This window comes from Spermophilus citellus (genome assembly GCF_964194105.1).
Source record: "Spermophilus citellus genome assembly, chromosome: 13".
NCBI classification, from domain to species: domain Eukaryota; kingdom Metazoa; phylum Chordata; class Mammalia; order Rodentia; family Sciuridae; genus Spermophilus; species Spermophilus citellus.
In genome coordinates this window covers 52,058,423-52,079,561 of record NC_138193.1, presented here as the reverse complement: position 1 = coordinate 52,079,561, position 21,139 = coordinate 52,058,423, and the positions used below count along the sequence as shown (strand labels likewise).

The 21,139-nt window shown below is 50.4% G+C and overlaps 2 protein-coding genes across 12 annotated transcripts; one reads left to right on the top strand and one right to left on the bottom strand.

Moving 5' to 3' along the window:
* The first annotated feature begins 53 nt into the window (after positions 1 to 53).
* Positions 54 to 3,919, top strand: WDR54 (WD repeat domain 54). Of its 4 annotated transcripts, none has more exons than XM_081264634.1 (10): positions 54 to 159; positions 520 to 742; positions 912 to 974; positions 1,326 to 1,392; positions 1,489 to 1,538; positions 1,786 to 1,956; positions 2,820 to 2,920; positions 3,020 to 3,182; positions 3,351 to 3,425; positions 3,502 to 3,919. In XM_081264634.1, exons 1-10 carry the CDS (start codon positions 146 to 148, stop codon positions 3,631 to 3,633), a joined length of 1,059 nt encoding a protein of 352 aa, XP_081120760.1. In that variant the 5' UTR covers positions 54 to 145; the 3' UTR covers positions 3,634 to 3,919. The 4 variants fall into 4 exon arrangements, with proteins under 4 accessions (XP_081120760.1, XP_081120761.1, XP_081120762.1 ...); XM_081264635.1 differs by having other exon boundaries at positions 55 to 159; positions 1,489 to 1,542; positions 1,829 to 1,956; positions 3,502 to 3,917; XM_081264637.1 differs by having other exon boundaries at positions 83 to 159; positions 461 to 742; positions 3,502 to 3,917.
* Positions 3,920 to 4,032: 113 nt separating this feature from the next.
* RTKN (rhotekin) lies at positions 4,033 to 19,219 on the bottom strand. Of its 8 annotated transcripts, none has more exons than XM_081264628.1 (13): positions 17,507 to 17,815; positions 16,713 to 17,129; positions 10,307 to 10,506; positions 8,526 to 8,587; positions 8,376 to 8,429; positions 8,152 to 8,269; positions 7,757 to 7,966; positions 7,022 to 7,116; positions 6,824 to 6,930; positions 6,472 to 6,600; positions 5,546 to 5,714; positions 5,304 to 5,408; positions 4,033 to 4,718 (listed from the first exon to the last, which is right to left on the bottom strand). In XM_081264628.1, exons 2-13 carry the CDS (start codon positions 16,782 to 16,784, stop codon positions 4,390 to 4,392), a joined length of 1,650 nt encoding a protein of 549 aa, XP_081120754.1. In that variant the 5' UTR covers positions 16,785 to 17,129; positions 17,507 to 17,815; the 3' UTR covers positions 4,033 to 4,389. The 8 variants fall into 8 exon arrangements, with proteins under 8 accessions (XP_081120754.1, XP_081120753.1, XP_081120752.1 ...); XM_081264627.1 differs by having other exon boundaries at positions 16,713 to 16,995; positions 17,507 to 17,663; XM_081264633.1 differs by having other exon boundaries at positions 4,577 to 4,905; positions 16,713 to 16,995; positions 17,507 to 17,817.
* Positions 19,220 to 21,139: the final 1,920 nt, after the last annotated feature.

Genomic DNA, 21,139 nt, shown 5'->3' with positions numbered 1-21,139 from the left:
CGCCCCGCCCACAGTTTCCCCGGCAACCGCGCCGCGCTCAGCACGTTCCGACTGTTCGCTCCGCCCAATAGCCTGCGTGGGTGCGTCGTCTCTATGGTGGCGGCGGATTCGGAGAGACCGAAGGATCCAGCAGTCAGGCAAGGAGATGTGGGGCTGCGGGTATGATCTAAGACCCTGACAGGATGCTATTATAGGGAACCAAGTCCAGAGAGGAAGGGCCTGGGGGTCTCATCCCGCCCTTTTGGCTTGGGCTTCTGGGGCCACCGGCTCCTGTGTCATCATCATTCCTCCCCTGGGATTCCCCATCGTCCTGTGACTCAGCCCTGGGACTCCCCTCTTCTGGTGTAGACCTTCCTCCCGCCGTGAGACCCTTCCCTATCATGTTCCCTGGGCACTTCATCACATCACCCAGTCTCAGGGGTCTCCCTCAGTGCCTCATGATTGCTCCTCCCACCCCCAGGAATCTCTACTGTGATCTTTGCCCTTTGCGCCCTGGGATTGGGGTGTTTCTTCCCCCAGGATGTTCCGCCGGGAGCGCTCCGTCCCCCTTCGAGGCTCAGCCGCCGCCCTGTGTAACAACCTCAGCGTGCTGCAGCTGCCCGCCCGCAACCTCATGCATTTTGCTGTGGTCCACGGACCAAGCGCCCAGCTTCTCAGCGCTGCCCCTGAGGGTGTACCATTGGCCCAGCGCCAGCTTCACGCCAAAGAGGGCGCTGGAGTGAGCCCCCCACTTATCACTCAGGTGAGGCACAGAGTTGGGTGAGGTGTTGGTGAACTTAGACCTACCCCCACCCCCATCCTTTTCAAACCTCAAGAAATAGGCCTTCCCCTAATTCTCTGAATTTCCACTTTTCTGATGCCTCATATCCCCTACTCTGATTTTCTCCTTATTCTGATCCACCTACCTCCAGGTCCACTGGTGTGTCCTCCCCTTCCGAGTACTGCTGGTACTCACCTCACATCGAGGGATACAGGTAAGAAGACTCCCACCAGTCAACTCCCCTCCTTTAGAACTCCCTTAGACCTTTCTGCACTTTCCTGCAGTCTCTTCCAAACTTTTTACATTTGTAGCCTGCTCTTCCTCTATTTCTCATCTTCCATTTTCTCTAGTTCCCAAGTGCCTCCTTGACATCACCATCGGCCTCTTTACTACCTGTATGACCTTAGGCCTACCCTAGTTATTCTCCTCTGAAAAAATAGTGTCTGTCTCCCAGAATGGTTTTAAGGATTAATGGACTAAAGTTAACATGGATATGTGAAGAACTCTGTACAAGACTCAGCAAAGATCAGCTGGACCATGGCCTATCCTTGCCCCTCTGTTCCAGATGTATGAGTCTGATGGTTCCATCATGGTCTACTGGCATGCACTGGATTCTGGAGATACCTCTTCAGGTACCTGCAGGACAAAGTGGGGTGGGTAGGCATAAGAAGTGTTTACCAAGGCTGGGGAAGGTGCTATTTCTGATAGTTTTCCCTTTTCACACTCAGTACAGGCTGTGTTTGCTCGAGGAATTGCTGCCAGTGGCCACTTCATCTGTGTGGGTGAGGGGGCCAGGGGCAGGGAGGGCATTAGGGAAATGGAGATAGGGGTGTGGGTTTCAGCCAGGAGAATGCTGAGGGACTGAGGAAATTATGAAGGGTTAGAGAGGAGGGTGGAAGAGAAAGGGATAGAAAGGATGGGGTAGGATGAAGGCAGTGAGTAGAGGAGCCAGGTTGTTGGAATAATGGGTTTGTTACTAAGGTAGAGTATGGAAAGAGTGCTGAGTGTGGTGGTTAAAAACCTAGGAGGGTCAAGAAGTCATCCAGGGGGTGCTGGTTCTGGCTGCAGGAACATGGACAGGACGGGTACTGGTGTTTGACATCCCAGCAAAGGGTCCCAACATTGTACTGAGTGAGGAGCTGGCTGGACACCATACAGCAGTCACAGATATTGCAGCGGAGCCTGCCCAGGGACAAGTGAGTAGACTTCTCTTATCCATCTTGGTGAGCCTAGGAACCTTACCCACCCTGGGAGGCAACAGACCTGGGTTTGAGTCTTGGTTCTACCATGAAGCAGCTGGATGGCTTTGGGCAAATCTGTTCCTTCCTAGATTTCAACAACTTCAGCTTCAGTGATAAAACTAGAGGTACTTTAGATGGCATTTTATAGTTCATTAAGCCCTTTGATACTGGTATGGATTGAGGAATTGGAAAAAAATGGTTTCTATGATGCTGTCCAGCTCTAACACACACAGCTTCCTTCTGTGGACTTGAGCAAGTCCTACCTATTTAGGCCCAACTCCAGAGGCCCCCTCTCCAGGGGCATATTTCAGCTCCCACTAATCTCTTTTAGCTAAACCCTGAATTGGCCCTGCCCTCAAAGACAACTCTTGTCTCCCCAACTGAATTGCAAACCTCTTGAGAATAGGGTGTGTATTTTCTGATTTGTATTGTCCATGGCACCTTGTCCAAGGCTGTCTGGTGTTGGAGATCAAGAGGCCCAGAGTCACTCATGATTCATTGTAAGACCTCCAGAAAGTCATGACACTGTCACTTCAGTTTCATCATCCATTCAACAAGGACAATTACTTATTCCCTTCTAATACAAATGCCAGGGTGGAGATGTGGTACTTTTAATCCTATAAGAAAATGCAAGGGAAGCAGTCTGCTTGAGGAAATCCTGAAGAGGATTTCTAGTGGGTCCACTCAATGAGGGGTCCACATCTTGCCCTTTCCTTGGAGAGGCAAAGATGCAAATATGGCCTCCCTTCCCCTCCTGCCCTGTACTCAGGGCCATAGCAGGGAAGAAAGGGAAGAGCTGATCCCACCTTTCCCCTCAGGATAGCGTGGCTGACATGGTGACAGCTGATGATTCAGGCTTGTTGTGTGTCTGGCGATCAGGGTCTGAATTCACATTACTGACCCGCATTCCAGGATTCGGGTAGGTGAGGCAAAAGGGAGCTGTGGCCTTCCTGATGTATTTCGGGGTGGGGAGTGGGAGTGAGTCTGGAGAAACCAAAGTTAAATGTCACCCTTGTAGGATACCATGCCCCTCCGTGCAGCTATGGCAGGGGATCATAGCAGCAGGCTATGGGAACGGCCAAATTCGTCTATATGAGGCCACAACAGGAACTCTACATGTCCAGATCAATGCCCACGCACGGGCCATCTGTGCCCTGGACCTCGCTCCTGAGATGGGCAAGGTCAGTCTACTCCTACCTGCCTAAAGTCTTTCTCCTCTGAGCACCTAGGCTTGGTCTGTACTCAGGGACCCCCTTCCCCAGGGTGCCTGAACAGGTGTTCCAGTCTGCAACCATCCTGTCAGGAAATTCTGATTTTTCACTTTCTCCATTTTTTCTTTTTTAATATAGCTACTCTCTGCAGCTGAGGACACCTTTGTACACATCTGGAAGCTAAGAAGAAGCCCAGAGAGTGGCTACATTGAGGTGTGTGTCATGGGAAGGGTGGAATGGCGGCCCAAGCACAGGGCAATAGGCCCTGATCAACCCTCTTCACCCCCAGGTGGAACACTGTCATGGTGAGTGTGTATCTGACATCCAAGTGTGTGGTGCTCGATTCTGTGATCCCTCAGGCAGCTCCTTTGCTGTGACTGGCTATGACCTCGCTGAGATCCTGAGATACAGCAGTGTGTGAGAGAAGAGCAGACTTCCCTTCTCCCTATGGTATTTATAAAGTGTCCCCTCCACCTAGCCCTTGTCTGATCACTCAGTATCACAGTCATACTTTGCAACGGTGACATAAGCTCCAGGGAGGAGGGAATGTATAGGTCCAGACCACGCAGAGTCAACCTGTCCTCAAGTACCAAGTGAAACCAGGTGCAGTTTTAGGCCTGTAATTCCAGTAACTCAGGAGGCTGAGGCAAGAAGTTCAAGACCAGCCTCAGCTACTTAGCAAGACCCTGTCTCAAAATAAAAAGTAAAAAAAGGGCTGGGATTGTGGCTCACTGGTAGAGTGCACCTGGGTTCAGGCCCCAGTACCAAAAACAAGCAAACAAAAAAAAAAAAAAAAAAAAAGAAAAAAAAACATGTGAAGGCTGCTGTTAAATAATTTTAATGGTTGATGTAGAAGTGACAGTGGAAGTGCATTCCTCCCAGGGCTCTTCAGTGCCATCCTCAAAGCTGATTAGTGCAGGGAGGTAGGGCAAGGTGTTCCAGTTTTCTCCCAGGAAGGGTTTAGGGGGTCCCAGCCAGGGCTGGGAGCGAACCCCTCAGTACCATGACAACCACACCTAAGAGGGGCTTCTGTTCCCCCTCCCCCACCTACCCCCAATCCAGTAGAGGAAGAGGAGGCCATGCTGGCCGACTTGCTACACACAATGCTGTCCTCAGAGCCCAACTGCATGTGGGTCTTTCTTTATTCTGGCCAGGTCCTGTTGCCAGCACCTTTCTCTCACACTGGTGACTGGAGCCAAGTACGGAGTGGGCCTTTGCTGCAGAGGCCTCTAGATCGTGGGGATCGCTGTGGCGGGAGTGGGGCAACCAAGCGAGAAGCCCCAGGGGAATGGTCTGGGGGAATAGCATCCAGGGAAAAGGTTCGGGGTCGCCCCCAGGGAAGGGGGTGTATCCAAGCTGGGGACACTGAAGCAGGTGAGCAGGGGCTATGCAGGGCAGGCTGGTCTGTAAACATTGCTAGCCAGGGTGGGGGTGTCTCCAGCCTTGTGCCCTCCCGCTGGGCCAGGATGTCTGTCACTGCTGCGATGTCATCTATCGGCTCAATAGCTGTGGCACCAGGAAGGGGTTGAGGGGAGGGGACTTGTCAGAGCGCAGGCCCCAGATCTACCCAACCCTGACCATCACCTGTCACTGTAATAGGAAGAAAGCAAAGCCTGGATCTCAGCCGAGATTGCATTGTCCTGTAGAAGCAGCCCCTCACCTGTGCCCCCTGGGACCACAGGCTCCGATAAGACTGTAGGATACAGGATGCAGGATGGTGGGAAGGCAGGATAGCAGAAGTGCGTGGAGGAACCAAGAAAGAGGAGAAAAATAAAAACAGTGCCAGGCAGGTGAGGGGTCAGAGAAGGAGACAGGAATCCGCATGCAGAAAGGGAAACAGAAAAGAAGAAATTAGGAAAGAAATCCATGAAGTGAATCTGGTTCTTTGGGGTTTTGTTTTGAACTTTGGTGGAGGTGGTTCTAAGAAGAATTGGAGAGGAGAAAGAAGTACAGCGGGACTGGGTGGAACATGGATCCCCAGAGATCTGCCTTAGCCCAAAGTGTACTTTCTGTCTCCATGATCTGGGCTTCCTTGAGGCCCCCAGCCCCACTTCCCATCAGGTTCCCCAGGAGGACTTTCCTCTCACTCACCCATTTCATGGTATAAGGACCCCTGCTTGGCCAGTGCTTGGGGTGGTTTGCGGGGAGCAGGAGTTTCAATTTTCATGATTTCATCACAGCACTGCTTCCACTGGCCTGCAGGAAGAGCACTGAGTGGAAGAGAGGGCCAGGTTGCCCTCTCTCCACGACATTCCCTTCCATCCACTCCATCTGGTAAAAATAAGAAACCTCAGACCCTCCCAAAGGTTCAACCCAGCTGCCTTCTCTCTTACTCATGTCAAAGAATAGCTGCCACAGAGCCTCCTTCCAGCTCTGCAAGGCTTCCCGGCTCTCAGTCTGAAGGGTGTGCGTCACCTCGTCATCCCCATACTGGTTGCTGATGCTGAGGGTGAAGGGCCGTCCTGGGGCCTGGTCCAGCTCTCCTGCCCTGACTCGAGTATCCTGCAGGAGAAAGAAGAGAGCTGCTTCCACCTCCACCGTGGCTGTACAACACAGCAGTGACACCAGGTGGCCTAGAAGGAATGCTTGTGGGATTTTTGCTGAACCCTCATTTGCCTCCTGACCAGAGTGGGAAGGAATGGTAAGAAAGGACTAGGAATGACCTGGTCAGTGCTGAGTCAGGGAAGAAGAGTAAGGTGGAAAGAATCTGAGCAAAGCAGGAAAGGCACCAAGGTGGGCAAGAGTGCTAAGGCCCAGGGTCCCTCAAAACTTTCAGAATGTAGGCAGAGGGTTGGGGATATAGCTCAATGGTAGAGCACTTTGCCCAGCATGCACAAGACTCTGGATTTTATCCCTAGCACTGCAAAAACACAAAGGAAAGGCAACCAAAGGGTTAGAGAGCAGCAAAGAGCAATTGGACCTAGGTAGGGAGAGATAAGGAATAAGTGGTAGATACTAATTGGAATCTCAGGTGCATGAGGGAAAAGAACGAAAGCCCTAAGCTGGCAGTGGAACTCTCTCTGGGACTTGATAGGGATGAGGATGGTGAATGGAGAGGACAGCTTTTCCAGTGATGCTATCTGTGGTTGGGGAGAAAATGGTCCCCTTAGCATCCCTGGCTCTGAAGCAGGATATGGTGCTATTAGGAGCAAGAGGCCAACCTCCCTTGTTTCTGAGATCTGTGGCTACCCTCCTGGGGCCTGAAGGAGAGGTGCCTGGGCCCAGGCACCTAGTGGCCTCACCACAAGGGACCCATCACCTTGTTAATCACAATAGTAAATAGTGGCTCTTCCCCAGTGTCTGCGTCTTCAGGCCGCCGGTAACAGAAGAGGTTTGTGCCTTTCAGGATACCATGCACTTGTGTCCCATTCCGTAGCTCCCCTGCTTGCTGCATAAAGGACTTAATGTTTCCTGGGGGAGTCACACCCCCAGCACTCTTCTTCCCAGTCCCCCACTGACAACCAGCCCACTTTGCCCCACCTCCTGTCTGTTACTCCCTTCATCTTGCCATATTCCCTTCCTTCACCCAAATCTTCATTTGCCAGTAGTCCTGTTATTCCCAAGTGATCCAGGTCTCTTCTGCTTCCTCCCACTCCTCAGGGCCCTCTCACCTGCACCTTGAGGGTACCACTTGCAGTGGGCTGAGTCATGCAGAGAGGCTGAGCTGCCAGGCGGCAACACACGCTACCATAAAGGGGAAGCCAAGCAGGGTTCTCTTCTAAGGGAGGAGGAAGTGCAGGGTGAGGTGGGAATAAGAAGGGGACTATCCCACAGCCCCTCTTGCCAGTGTCCCCAACACACACACATACCGTGACTGGCAAGGGTGAGATCGTGTGTGCGGAACCCATCTTGCACTGCTGCCAAGGTGAGCGTGGTGTGAGCCAAGAGGTGGTAACGAGGACCCCTGGAGGAGAGAGGAGTGAGCATCAGCTTAGTAAAGCATGTGCTCAACAGCAGGAGCAGGACTGAGCAGTCCTGCCCTGTTGTTTGGCTACCCGATTGAATCCTAGCTTCCCTCCCTGCCAGGGGTTAGGAATGAACATTCACTGACCTCTTGCTAAGTAGCAGGACCTACTCTTTAGGTATGTTATCCCATTGTATTTGCTTGACAGCCTGTGAGGTTGGTGGCATTCTTCAATCAATAGATAAGACAGCATTAGGCTTAGAATTTGAGAAACTCGCCCATAATTTATGGCTCCTCAGAGTCATAAATTCTACAAGGTACTTCCAGGTGTGTGTAGGTCACACCACAAAGCCCAGGCTGCCTTGCTACAACCAAGGAGCTGTTTATCCACATCTAGAAGATGTTTTTGCAGCTGCTAAAAAGTCAAGACCCCAGAACCTAACTCTCCCTGCTTCCTATGGCCTTGTGGACTGGTTTAGACCAGAATGCCTCCCAGCTGTATGGCCACTGCTTATTCATGTCCATCTGCACATCCTGGTGGCAGTGCAAAGTAGGTCCTGAATTCTTAAGGTTCAAAGATGACCCGTGGGCTGGACACAGCAACTGAGGGCAGCAGGGGAAAGGGGGTATGGGGCCTTACCCCACAGCTGGGGTGGGGAGCAAAATGGGACTGCTTCCGGAGCCCCCAGCACTGTCCATCGATGCCCGGATACGCCTCCCTGAGGAACGGCCCAGAGAGCTGCTAAGTTTGGTAGCAAGTCTCTTGGGGGCACCAGCCAGGGCCCCTTCTTCTTCCAGACAGGCTCCATACAGCTCCAGCCGAAGTTCAAAGTCTGGCCCTGCCTCAGTGCTACAGAAGGAAGAGGAGGGTGGTCGCATTGTGTTCTGTGGGAGGACAGAACTAGGTGGGGACTAGAGAGCACATACAAGACAGCTCCACAGGGAAGGCTGGGTGCCCATCTCCCGCCTCCTCCCCTACGTCAGAGATTAGAGCAGAGTGGAGAAAGGAAGGAGCCATGGGAGTGAGGTACTCACAAGAGTACATTGTTCTGAAAGGAGATGTCCGTGAGGGTTCTATCCACCAGGATCATCTCTGTGTCCTGAATTTCTTCCCCTAGCTGCAACAGCAGGAACACAGCCCAGCGGTGCAGATCTGGGGATAAAGGGCAAAACTGGTTAAAAAAAAAAAAAAAAGTGCCACACAGGAGCCTCTAATCTCCTGGACTATCCCCAGAATTTGTCCAGGGTATAAAACTCACCACCCTTGTTCTTGAAATATTCTGTGTCCTTCCACATGAGTGGGATCCGGAGGTCTAGGGGACAGAAAGATAAGAATAGGTGTTGAAATGGGGCAGTGATCCTATGGCCAGGCAAGGGGTGCCAGCATCTGGGGCAGCTGTACTTCTTACCAGAGATGCAGACCCTGCCACGGCAGGGGGAGCGCTCACTGGGTAGCCCGGTGTCAGAAGGCCTGTTGGTAGATCACAATGTCCTGGCCTGGTCTTTACACACTCTTTCCCCTTTCTCTGATTCCCAAAGGTTTTAGGAGATCCTGGTCCCAGGGGCCTAGTCCCCAGGGCCCAGGCTGATATGGCCAGCTGAGAACTGTGAAGGACAGTTACTTACTGCACTCAGAGTTTTACTTGGTTTGGGGACACTGTGGCCATTGCAGCCATATTAACTCATACGTGCAGTGTACAAGCTAAGGATTCCTCCTCCTCCAAATACCCTCTTGGACCATGTGTCCAGACTCCTGCCATGGACCAATGGGACTGTGAGAAGACTGGTACCTACAGGGATTCTTCTCCATTAGACCCTGGGTAAGAGAAGTTTGCAGGCTTTTCTAACGATAGGGATCCTTTCCAGCATCTCATCATTTTTTTTTTTTTTTGATGTAAGAGGGCACTAGATCAGTCGAAATCTAATTCGACCAGTTTTTGATGAAATATTAGAAACACAAGTAGGAAATATTTGTGTTCCATTCACCAGAGAAACCTCCACCATCCCTCCCCAAGCTTTGATGGCCCTTTATCCCCCTCCCAGATACACTGCTCCTTCCCAATGCCCCAAGTTCCTCAATCCCCCACTATAAGGCCTCACACATGCAGCATCCTCCCCTCCCCCATCATCACTGGGATTCAGTGAATATGTGTTTCTCTCCTAAAGTGACGTCAATTTGTCTACACTTACTTATAATAGCACTAAATATAATTTTTGACTTAGGATCTTCATTCAGCTAAATGATGTGATACTGATGGTGATTAACTGCCAGGGACTTGGATGTACCTCACATTACACTTTGGACTATGTGGTGACTTGGGCAGGGCAGCCTGGATAGCCTCCTCCCAGAAGGCAGGGCACTCTGAGTCCCCTGGCCTACTTGCCCATCCTCTAGCTGTGAGGGATACCTTCTGTTGGCTTCATGGGTGAGCTCATGGCAACCTCCCTTTGTGAGTGCCCTCATGGCTATGATAGGCATGATGCCAGTGAGGGGCTGAGACCATCTCCCCACTCTTTCCAGGTGAGGCAAGCAGGCCACTTTGCCAGAAGCCAATTCTCCAAATGACCAATATACCAAAATGAGCAAATCTCAAAAATTATCAACTTGCCAAACATTTTCCCTAACCATGGCATCACCTGAGCCATTTCATTTATATCTGTCAAATCAGTAGCATCTAGTGTCAGTGTATCTTGTGCCCTTTGAGAATGCACAATCTAATTTATGTAAAAGGGTAGGCTTTCATTTAAGTGATTTTTTTTTTATTTGCTTTCCCAATTCCTGCCTCTAGTGGTGAAGCCCAGGTACAACAAATTATTGTCAATTTGTGGTAAATTGGCCATTCAACAAATTGGCTACTTAGTGAACTGACTTTAAGAAAATTAGTTTTCCAGAAGCCAGCCAGACTTATCAGATCACAGGCAGGGCTTAGCACATTAGTGCTTTTGCATTGCTTGCCCAATTCCTCAGATTGTCCACTTCCACCAGACACATCAGCTTTCCGATTCTAGCCCTACTACTCTGGGCAATACATGGCAGTGGTAAAATCCCAAGGTGTGTTCTTGGCCCCTGTCAGGCCTTCATGATGAGGTCATCTGCAGAGCTGTCCATACTACATACGTGCACAGGCTGAGAAACCACCACCCATATAGCCACCTGCTCCCAGGGAGGCCTCAGCTCTCCCTTGCTCACCGCCTGCCAGTCTTCCCCAGCACCTGGGCCTCCTTGCGCCGCTGCAGTTCTCCCATGTAGCTGAGGATGCGGCTGTTACACACCAGCAGGCTCTTGGTGGCCTCCAGAGCCTGCTCTCGCTGGGAGCAGGCTGCCAGTAGCTTGCAGGCCCCTTCCCTCATCCGGATCTCATGGTCTAGCTTCCTCTGCAACTCTGTGTCCTAGTCAGGGTCAGGGGAAAGGTGAAAAGGAAATGTCAGTCAGGGAGCAGGCTGAAACATCCCCTTGTCCCCAAGAGAGCTTTGGCCCAGGAAAAACTATCAAGAAACTAATTTTTTAAAGAATATAACAGCAAGCAATGGATCTTAGCCTCAGGTGCCCAAGAAGAACTAGAAAAGCTTTGTAAAAATACAGATGATTGGGGTGCAGTGGCATACACATAATCCTAACAACTTGGGAAGCTGAGGAGAATGATCTCAAGTTTGAGGCTTGTGTGGGCAACTTAGCAAGACCCTGTCTCAAAATAAAAACAAAAAGGGTTGGGGATATAACTCAGTAGTAGAGTGCCCCTGGGTCCAATCCCCATACCACAAAAACAAAACAACAGATGTTCTCATGCTTTGATGGGTGGGAGTATAGATCCCTTCTGCTTCTTTTGAATGCAATTTGGAAAAATCTATGAAATCTACCAATCCATGCATCTTTTGATCTAACCCAACATCTATTCCTTTACCCTACAAATACAGTTACACATATAATACTAGGCAAGCCATATGTACAAAAATATTCATTTAGCATTGTTTTATTTATTTAATTGGTTGATTGTGGCACTTTATCCCAATCCCCCTGTCTTAAAAAAAAAAAAAAAAAAAAAAACAGAGTCTTGCTAAGTTGCTGAGGCTGGCTTCAAACTTGTAGTACTCCTGCCTCAGGCTCCTGAATCATGGGATTGTCGGTGTGAGCTATCATGCCAGCTTCAGCATTGTTTCAAATGTCAAAATTGAAGGCCCTTCAATATAGCATTGGTTTGATAAGTTATGGCACATCTATACCATGTGATATTGCAGACATTAAAGAGTAAGTAGACATATGTGTACAGATACAAAATAATCTCCAGAAAATATATTGTGAGAAGAGAAACCAGGACAATATTATACTACCATTTGTGCATGGTATATATACATATTTATATATACATTGATATGCATATTTATACATAAAATATTAGTCAGGAATGGAAAGAGACATGGCATCATTAGGGAAGAAGCATTCCACCCATGCTGCAGAGAACCCCATACACATGTCAAATTAGAGCACCCAACACCATCTGGCCCTGAGCTTGGGAGGTAAGGTCAGCAGCAAGGAATGGGAATGGGGGTATGGGTGTTCCAGGAGTGAAGGGCTGTGCCTAAGGGCCAGGGGGAGGTGCTGGGAGAGGAACCAGGATTTCCAGGAACATTCCCTCCAAAAGTAGTGCTTCTGGTACTTAATAGGCACTAGACAATTTATTCAGCCTCTCTAAACCATGGTAAAATGAGGATTAAAATAGTTCCTACACCCTAGGGTTGAGGATTCAGTGGGAAAGGACATAAAGCACTTAGCACAATGCCCAGCACACAGTACATGTAGATGGCAAGGATGCTTGTTTTAACAGTGATGCTACTTTGGCAGCAGTGGTATTCACCCAATGAATACTGGGGCATCCCTGTACTGACCAAGGCTCAACACATAAAACCCAGTTGAGAGATGAGAGATTCAGACATTAATGGCTGTTCCATAAATGCCATGTCATAACATAACACAAGGAAACAGACTTCATTTGCTTCTGGCTTAAGGTAATCAGAAAGGCTCCAGAGAAGAGACAGAAGACTAACCCGGTCATAGTATGTAAGGTTTCAATACACAAGTGGAGGCACCCCGTTGGAAAAGGGGAATGGATGTGCCTTCCCCAAACCTGTCTTCTCCCTCATACCAGCTCTCTTCCACACCTTAAGCCCTTGCTTCTGGTTCCAGTCTTCAAGCATCCAAGACCCCCCTAAATTCCTTCTTGCAAATGCCTTGTCCACTGTGCCTGCAAATTCCTCCTTTATATTTTCTGAACCACTGTACTAGGCCAGACTTTCATCACTTCACCCTAGCACCATCTATTTGTTTCCTTTCCAAAATAGGCTGACCCAGTCCCAAAGCCCTCCCAGACTACATAACACTTCCCAGCCTAGCTGTATCTGTCTTCACCAGGGTCCTATCTCTGCTAAGTGTCACTGCTTGCCATCCCCTACCCCACTCCACCCAGCTTCAGTCACAAATTCCCCAAATGGGTAAAAGCAAAGGGAGAGGGGGACGCAGTGATGTTGTCCAGCCCTCTCCTGGCTAGTCTCGGCACTCACGGATCCTTCCCTAGCCCTGTCCATTGCATGTGCAGCGTGGGCCGCGGGGTCAGGGAGCAGCACCAGCTCTGGGAGCCCGCAGGGCCGAGGGATGCAAGGAATCCGTGGGGCCCGGCCGCCGGCGCAGCTGAGCTCGTGCCTGCTGCGCTTGGGGCGCCGGTGACATCAGCTCCCAATTGCCGCGAGAGCCGCTGTGGGGCGCCAGGCACAGGCCATCCTTCCAGGAACCTGGCGGGTCTAGGTCTGGGCATTGCAACCTCGGACACCCTGCTGCAACGGAACCTCAAGGTTACCCTTATTGCTCCAGAAAGGCCTCTAGGCCCTTTGGGAGGCCCCTCACAGGGTTGTGTAGCCATTTCCTGGGGGAAGTGTAGTGGGTGTTATATAAAGTGGGGAAACTGGGTCCTAGAGAGTTCCCTAGGCCCTGCATGGATAAACAGGGCTGGGGACCTAGACACCTCCCCTATATGTCCAACCACCCTCCAGCCCCAAATCACTCTCCCAGGGCTGCAGCCAAGAGTGCCTTTGAAAATTGGCTCCCAGGTTTTTTGGGTAGAGCATCCTTGTACTGTGCCCCCATCTCCCCATGCCAGATTTTTGGGTAGAGCATCCTTATACTGTGTTCCATCCCCACCCACACACACTCTGTCCCCAAGTAGGCAGTATTTTCCCCACACTCTCCTGGGAAAGAGCCCAGGGTTGAGTGTCAGTATGGACCTGGGTCAGATCCCAGGGGGCTGAAGGAGGATGAGTCACCCGCAGAAGCCCCAGTACATATTAGGCCTTCTGTGAACATCCCTTCCCACCCCTCCTGCTGTCTTCTGCCCCTGACTTCCTGCTCTGCTTCTCACCACCTTTTGTTCCTTTCAAAATCCCCACCAGGGCCTCCAGTTCAAATACTGGTTGAGGGACTTGACAAGCTGTGAGCATTTAATATCTGGAATCTCCATTATTATTTTTTATTATTTATTTATTTGCTGTACCAGGGATTGAACTCAGGAGCAATGTACCACTGAGCTACCCCTACAACCCCTTTTATTTTTAATTTTTATTTTTGGGGGCACCAGGGATTGAACTCAGAGGCATTTGACCCCTGAGCCATATCCCCAACCCTATTTTGTAATTTATTTAAAGACAGGGTCTCACTGAGTTGCTTAGCACCTGGCTTTTCCTGAGACTGGCTTTGAACTCATGATCCTCCTGCCTCAGCTTTCCATGTCACTAGGATTATAGGAATGGGTCTGTGTTCATAGACTGGGGGGGAGTGTTCCACCTCCTCCACAATTATTTGAGGATTAAATGGGAAAGTCTAACTGCTAGCTCAGCCTAGAATATATTTAAAAATAAGCTTTCTCTCATGCTCACCTCTCCTTTACTTGCAGCTTAAGCCACCTCCTCCAGAAAGCCTTCTTGGACTTAGTCTTCCAGGACTATCTTTCTTGCCATTCCCTGAAATATCAATGGGTGTTGTTTCTGTCTTTTGGGAACCCACTTAACTTGGAGAAAGAAAATAGCAAGCTCAGTTTATGGCTCACGGAGAGTTGACCAAAGTGAAAATTAAGCCCTTCCTGTGTCCCATGTCTCCCAAAGAGAAAAATGACAAGGTTGTGGGAAGGGGTGCACGACAACTCTGTTCAATAAAACTTGTGATGCTGGAAATGTTCAATAGCCATCTAGCACTTGAAATGTGGCTAGAACAACTGAGAAACTAAACATTTTATTTTATGTTAATTAACTAAAATTAAGATTGAAATATCCATCTATATGTTGTAGCATGAACAATGCAGAGGACTAAGAATGGCAAAAAGCTTTTATTTTTTATTAGAACTGGATATTGTACTCAGGGGGCTCTACCACCAAGCCCTTTTTATTTTTATTTAATTTTTTAAATTCTTATTTTTGGTACTAGGGAATGATCCAGGGGCACTTTACCACAGAGCTACATCCCCAGTCTTTTTTATTTTGATTTTGAGATAGGGTCTCACTCAGTTGCAGAGGCTGGTCTCAAACTTGTGATCCTCCTCCATCAGCCTCCCTGGTTGCTGAGATTTCAGGTGTGTGTTACTACACCCAGCTGACAAAAAGATTTTATCTCACTTGCCAACACAGGACCAATTAGGTAATGTTAGAATCCCAAAGGGTTCATTTGGCACCTTTCCTCAAAACAAAGAAAGGTGACTCTCTCCAGGCAAACAAATTAAAGTGTCTCCTCCTGATCAGCTGAAACTAGACCAGGAATTCTGCCTCTGGCTGGCACGTGTGAAAGACACAGTCTGCACAATTTATGCCAAGTCTGTACTAAGGAAGATTCTGAAGTCACGACTGGAATCATTAATAAAGAGTGCCATGATTGACTAGAAATGTCCACTATGATCCAGGGAGTATGGATGCAGGCTGACTAGCAGCGTACATGCAATAAATTGACATTCTTGATGGAGACTCTATACTCCTGCCTCTAATCTTCCTCAGCAGCAACTCCCTGCCTGGTCCAGGCAGTCACTTCCACAACTTTCTCCACCTGCCCTATCTCAGAGAAAGGCCACCATACCCAGTTGCTTAGCCACACACCTGGGAATCATTCTTGGCATTCTGTCTTACTCCTCTTATACAATCATCAGCAAGCCCTGTTAGATCTACCACCTCCTTCCTCCTTTTTCTACCATGAGCACATTAATCTACACCAGCAGGCTCATCCCCCTCTGATAGCAATGTGAACATCCACTTGGTAGTCTTTTGCCACCTCTCTTTTCAACCCTCCTCACCAGACCTCCCCCCACCCACCACCACCCAGTTTATTATCTACAACAGCGATTCACAGCCGATGAGGCTGGCTATGGTGGTGCATGCCTGCAATTAATCCCAGCAACTGAGGTTAGGGGTAGGCTGAGGCAGGAGTATCCCAAGTTCGAGGCCAGTTTGGGCAACTTAGCAAGACCCTGTCTCAAAATAAAAAAATAAAAGAGTTTAGTGGTAGAGCACTCCTGGGTTCACTTCCCAGTATGGGGGGTGGTGAGATGAGTCGTTCCTCTGCTTTAAATCCTTCCATAGACCAACATCATACCAAGAGTACAATCTAAGTGCCTTGTCATAGCCCTCAAGTCTTGAATGATCTAGCTCTTTCCCATTAGCTTCACTTCAACTACTATATTCCAGCCACACTGAATTGCTTTCTTTCCTACAAACTTATTACCCTCATCCTTGTCTAAGAGCCTTTGCCCTTGCTATACCCTCTGGAAAAACCTTCCTCCAATCTTCACCTCTTCAAATCCTCCCACACCTCCACACTTAATGCTACCTCCCCCATCTGATTTTGATTGCGCTCCCTTGTCTTCAGCATATTGTCACTATGATATTATCTGTGTGTTTGCATGATTATTATCTGTTCTTCCACTAGAATGGACCTTTCCTGTCTTGTTTGTCCTTGGCCTAGAAAGGAGCTTGACATAGTGTATATGTTTAATAAATGTGTTTAAGAATGAATAAATAGGGCTGGGGTTGTGGCTCAGTGGTGGAGCACTCGCCTAGCACATGCGGGGCCCTGGGTTCGATCCTCAGCACCACATAAAAATAAAATAAAGATATTGGTCCATCTAAAACTAAAAAATAAAATATTTTTTAAAAAGAATGAATAAATATCTCTCTACCATCTCCAGGGCCAGCAGAATCTTTATCCTGGCCCAATATCTCTATTTTCTTCTCAACTGAGCTACATCTTCTCTGCAAACCGCTCTCAGTTGAACTCTCCCCATTCCATACATGAAAGGAGGCCTTGCCCCCCATAACAGCCACCTACACCAATCCACAGAGCTTCCAAATATAGGTGTGAAGACCCCCACTATCAACAGGATGTTCTGTCAGCAGAAGTGGGTCTGGGCCCACACACTGCACCCAACAAAGGGCAAAAGGAATCACCTGTCCCTCTCCCCACTTAAAAAGCAGGCCATGCCCTCCCCCACTCAGCCCCAGCAGGAATGAGCAAGACCCCAGAGGGTCTGGGATGCAAACAGAGGAAATATGTTCTTCAGGAGTAGGGGCATTACCTCCAGGCTGAGTGCCATCTGCCGAATGTAGAGCATATTCAGGTCCTCCAGGATGTGCAATCTGTCCTGCATCTCTGTGCCCCCCTGAGCCTTTCCCTTGTCAGCCCCTCGGTGGGGGGTGGGGCAGGTAGGCACCAGTCCCACAGTCCTCCCACTGCTCCCTGGTCTTGAGAAAGGTGGCCAGCTCTTGGACAGAGGGCAGAAGCTTCCCCTGTCCTTCTGCACTGTTAGACCCCTCTGGCTGCAGTGACAAATTTTCCTCACCTACTCCTGTTTCAAAACCCTGGTGGGAGCCAGGAAGGGGAGGAAAGGAAAGTGAGGTGAGGATTAGCAGGGTCCTGGGAGTGGAAGCCAGTTGCAGAGTGGGCTCTGGGCACAGAGTGTCCAGTCTTGCTTTGGTGGCAGCTGTTCTCCCAGCTGTGGAAGAAAAAGGCCCTTTCATTCCCATTATGGCCCCTCCCCAGCCCCCGCCCACATCCCTGGCCTGGTGGACAGAGAATCTATGTGTGGAGAGGGCAATGAGGGGCAGGCACAGCTGGAAGGGGGGTAGGGAGGGGACGCCTCCTGCAGGTTCCACAGAGTCCTGGGGTTTGTCAGGAGGTTGAAGCTCTCACAGAGGGCTTCTGACTTAGTTTGACAAAGTTAGGAGAAACAGCAAGCAAAGTGGGTACTTGAGGGGAGATGAACCGAGGGACTGGGACAAAGCGGTGAGTCGGTAATGCGGCCCAGATCCCAGGGCCACCCTTTCCAACTCGGCCCCCATCCAGCCCGCCCCACCCTGGGCTCACAATTACCTCGCTTTTCCAGCAGAAGGGAGGAAAGAAAGGGAGAAAAGCAGGGGTGTGCCTGTCTGCTGCTGCCCCCGCTCCCCTCTGCGGGCCCCTTCCCTTCCAGACAGGAAACCAGCCCCGAGTCCCAGCCAGCTGCAGTGCTGTCTCCCCCCCCCTCCACCCCTGGCCCACGGAGTCACACTCTCCTGGGCGGCCAGCCTGGCTCTGTGGCTCCGCCCCGGCTGCTTGGCGCTGGCCCCTGAAGGCCGGGCGAACCCAGGGGCGGCCGGCTCACAGGCCCCTCCTCCTGGTCCCCGGCCTCGCCCCTTACTCCCCCACGCTGGCTCCACGCGGGTTCCTTAAGCAGAGTTGCTGCGGGGGCGGAGGGGGGGCGACAAAAGCCCTCTCCCCCATTCCACTAGCTTCTGACTCCGAGAAGGCCTGGGACACCGGGACACCGGTGTGAAAGGGCCTTTGTTCTGGGCAGCCTGGAGGGAAAGGGCAGAAGCCAGGCCTGGAATCCCAGTCGGGAGGGAGAGGGGGCCCGGAGGAAGGCCCACCTCACTTAACCCTTTCCAGGCCCGGGAGGGAAAGACAGCTTGGAATTGGGCTCTCCTTGGGTGAGTGAGGTTGACCTTGAGGACAAAAGTGTCTTGGAGTTGGCTGCGCGCCCTCTCAGTCCTGGCTCAGCCTCACTCCTCCAGCCCCTCCCCAGGTTCTTTGGGGGAATTGCAGGTGGCACGCAGAAGCCCGCAATGTTTAGACCAGTGGCCCTGGGGTAGGTAGACACTCTCAACCTAGAGGCAGATCTACTCTTAAGCCCCAGGAAAGAAGGCGGAAAGTTGGGTGTGGCAAATAATCCCAAAGAGTTAAAAAAGACACCTCCCCACAAGCTCTCTGGCTGGGCCACATAGGAGCCGTTTGGGGAGGACTCCAGCTAAGCGGCACACCTGGACTGATGACAGAGGCTGGCCCAGAGGGTTGAGACGGGGCTTGGGATAGGGCTGGCGATCGGGGGAACACCGACAGCCAAAAGAACGAGAGTTTGGGGTCCACCTGGCTGCCCACCGCCCTTGGCCCAGAGATGCCAGGCACATCTTGGGAATCGAGCCTGGGGTCCTTCTAATTGAGTCAATCGAAGTTTTTCCAGGCAAAGGCAGATCGTCCCAAACCAGGCCAGGGAATGAGTAGGGCAGTATGGATCCGACCCACCACTGCGCAGATGGTCCGCATCTTACTTTGTAAGTCAGCAGTTCCCGCCAGCTTGGACCCGGACCGCGGCGTCTCCGCCCCTCCGCATGCACGGGCGAGGGCGGGAGGCAGAGGCGCCCAGGGCTGCGTGCTGGTGCCCGGGAAGGGCAAGGAAGGGACTCTGTCTCTCACCTCGGGCTGATCGCTGAAGAGGCTAAGTCGGAAGCGGCCGCGTTTGAACTCCATCTCCAGGGCGGAGCCCCTGGCCACTGTGACCCGGCTCCGGTGATTTCGGGTAAACATGCTGGTAGCTCCGCGCCTTTGCCTGCCCAGGGTGCTCCCTGCGCTCTCCCGCTCTCGTCTGCTTCCGTCCCTCGACGCCCGCGCGCTGGTCAGACCGGGAATCTCCAGCTGCCTGGTTCCCAAACCCCGCCCCGGAGACGACACCTGGGCCGGGCTGGGCGCGGCACCCTACTCTCCCACCCCCGCCAAAGGCTTGGCCCGTCGGGCCAGTACGGGTGCCAGGCGAGCCTGGCCAGACAGCCCCACAAACAAGGACACCCTACACTTCACGAGCACCGCGTGGGCGCATCCTCCCTTCCGGCCCGGGTCTCAGGCGCCTCACCTGGGAATGGGAGGACCCAAAGAAGCCCCGCCCCCATCCGCTCCCACCTGTCAAGCCCGAATCTTTAAGCGCGGAAAATCCCGTGGTCACATGGTTCGTCTTGTTGAACACTCCGTGTGCACACTGCACACTCCGCTGAAGCCAGGGCGGGGTCCGCCCAATCTCACCCCAAGCAGCCATTTCAACTTTCTACAGTCCCAAATATCCCTTGTCTTCCTCAACCCTTAGGCTCCCTTACACAGCTATCCGTCCATTCCCAGGGGCCACCATTCACAAAGGGGTGCTTATATATGCCTTAGAACTCCAGTTTCTTCACTAACTAGCCAGGGATACTTGGTCCAATCATTGAACTTTCTGAAGTTTTCTCGTCTATTCAATTGGGATATATAATTATCCCTACTCTGGCAAGTTGCTGTGAGGATTATATATGAGAACGAGTGTAAAATGCCCAGCATAATGCCTGGCACAAGGCAAGTAACCCAGAAGTAGAGCTATGAAGATGAAGGAACAAGTGCAACACCTTTATGCCCCTGGATGTGCCCTACTAGCCTCAGCATACTGATTCCAAACTTATGTTGTTTGAGAGCGTGAGGACTTCCATGACCTCAATATTGACCATGTAGCTTTGCTGGGTGCTGAGACAGGGTTACCAGTCCCTGCTTCTGCAGAAACAGGGTTCCTTTCTTTCCCTCAGAAAGCCAAAAGGGATAGAAGGAAATGGCAGAGTATTAACTTTCAGACCACATATGAAGTGTCTCCTGGAGGCTTTGGAACTTACTGGGGAGAACTTGAGAGAAGGTAAGACTCCTTCATGGCTGATGGGCTGGAACCAGAGCCATACCAGTCTTTAGCTCTTAGGGAGTCTGTGCTATAGAAAATTACTCAATATTCTTTTGGAAAGTCAGACTTAAAATTACTTAGCAAAGAAGGAAAATTACTGGCTTATGGAATTTAATTGTTCAGGGGCTTTAGGTGTGACTCCATCCAGGCACTGGGTGTCACAAGGATGCAGTCTCTCTTCATCACTTAGTTCTTCCAACTTCCTTCATGTTGGCCTTATACTCCACAGGATAACCAAATTGCTACCAAAAAGTTTGGGTCTGCATCAGGCTTAAATTTAGTTGAAAAGATGACATCTGTTTCACAAGGCTCGGGTACATATTTGGGATTCACAGTGAGCCATTTGGAATCATTTAACCATCCCAAACCAATCACTGTAGCCAGAGGGTTGACTGAACCTGAGCCAATTGTTGTAGCTAAGAGTGTTCTGTGTTTCAGTCTGCCAATCCTGATTCACAACACTTGTGCAATCCTGGATTCAATTCTTGGCACCTCCTAGTTGGAACCCAGTAAGCTGGAAGTGTGAGAGAAGGAGAGGAAGAGGTTGATCCCTAAAGAATGTTCCAGATACTATTACCAAAAGGTGAGGGAAAGGATGATGGACATCAACAAACATCCTCTATGCATAAAAATTTACATGAAGAATGGACTTCTAGTAAGTAGAAAAATAAATATTTTTTGTTTGTTTATTTGTTTGAGGGGTTGAACCCTGGGAAACTTAACCACCAAGTCCCATCCCATCTCTTTTTTTATATTTTATATTTTGTTAGAGACAGGGTCTTGCTGAGTTGATTAGGGCCTCGCTAAGTTGCTGGGGCTGGCTTTGAACTTACAATCCTCCTGCCTCAGCCTCCTGACTTGCTGGGATCACAGGCATACACCACTGTGCTGGGCAGGAAAATAAATTTTTTTAAAGTGTATTTCTAAAAAGTCCATGGCACCTGAGATAAACCTCAAAGGATGCATGAAGGGAAAGAAGAAAACATTTTTTCTTAATTTCT

Coding starts and splice junctions, on each gene's coding strand:
- WDR54 (XM_081264634.1), top strand. Junction 743..911: donor GCCCCCCACTTATCACTCAG/GTGAGGCACAGA, acceptor ACCTACCTCCAG/GTCCACTGGTGTGTCCTCCC. Junction 1,957..2,819: donor CGGAGCCTGCCCAGGGACAA/GTGAGTAGACTT, acceptor CTTTCCCCTCAG/GATAGCGTGGCTGACATGGT.
- RTKN (XM_081264626.1), bottom strand. CDS start 18,976: ATGTTTACCCGAAATCACCGGAGCCGGGTCACAGTGGCCAGGGGCTCC. Junction 6,931..7,021: donor TCTCACCCTTGCCAGTCACG/GTATGTGTGTGT, acceptor CTCCTCCCTTAG/AAGAGAACCCTGCTTGGCTT. Junction 5,715..6,471: donor TTACTATTGTGATTAACAAG/GTGATGGGTCCC, acceptor TTTCTCCTGCAG/GATACTCGAGTCAGGGCAGG.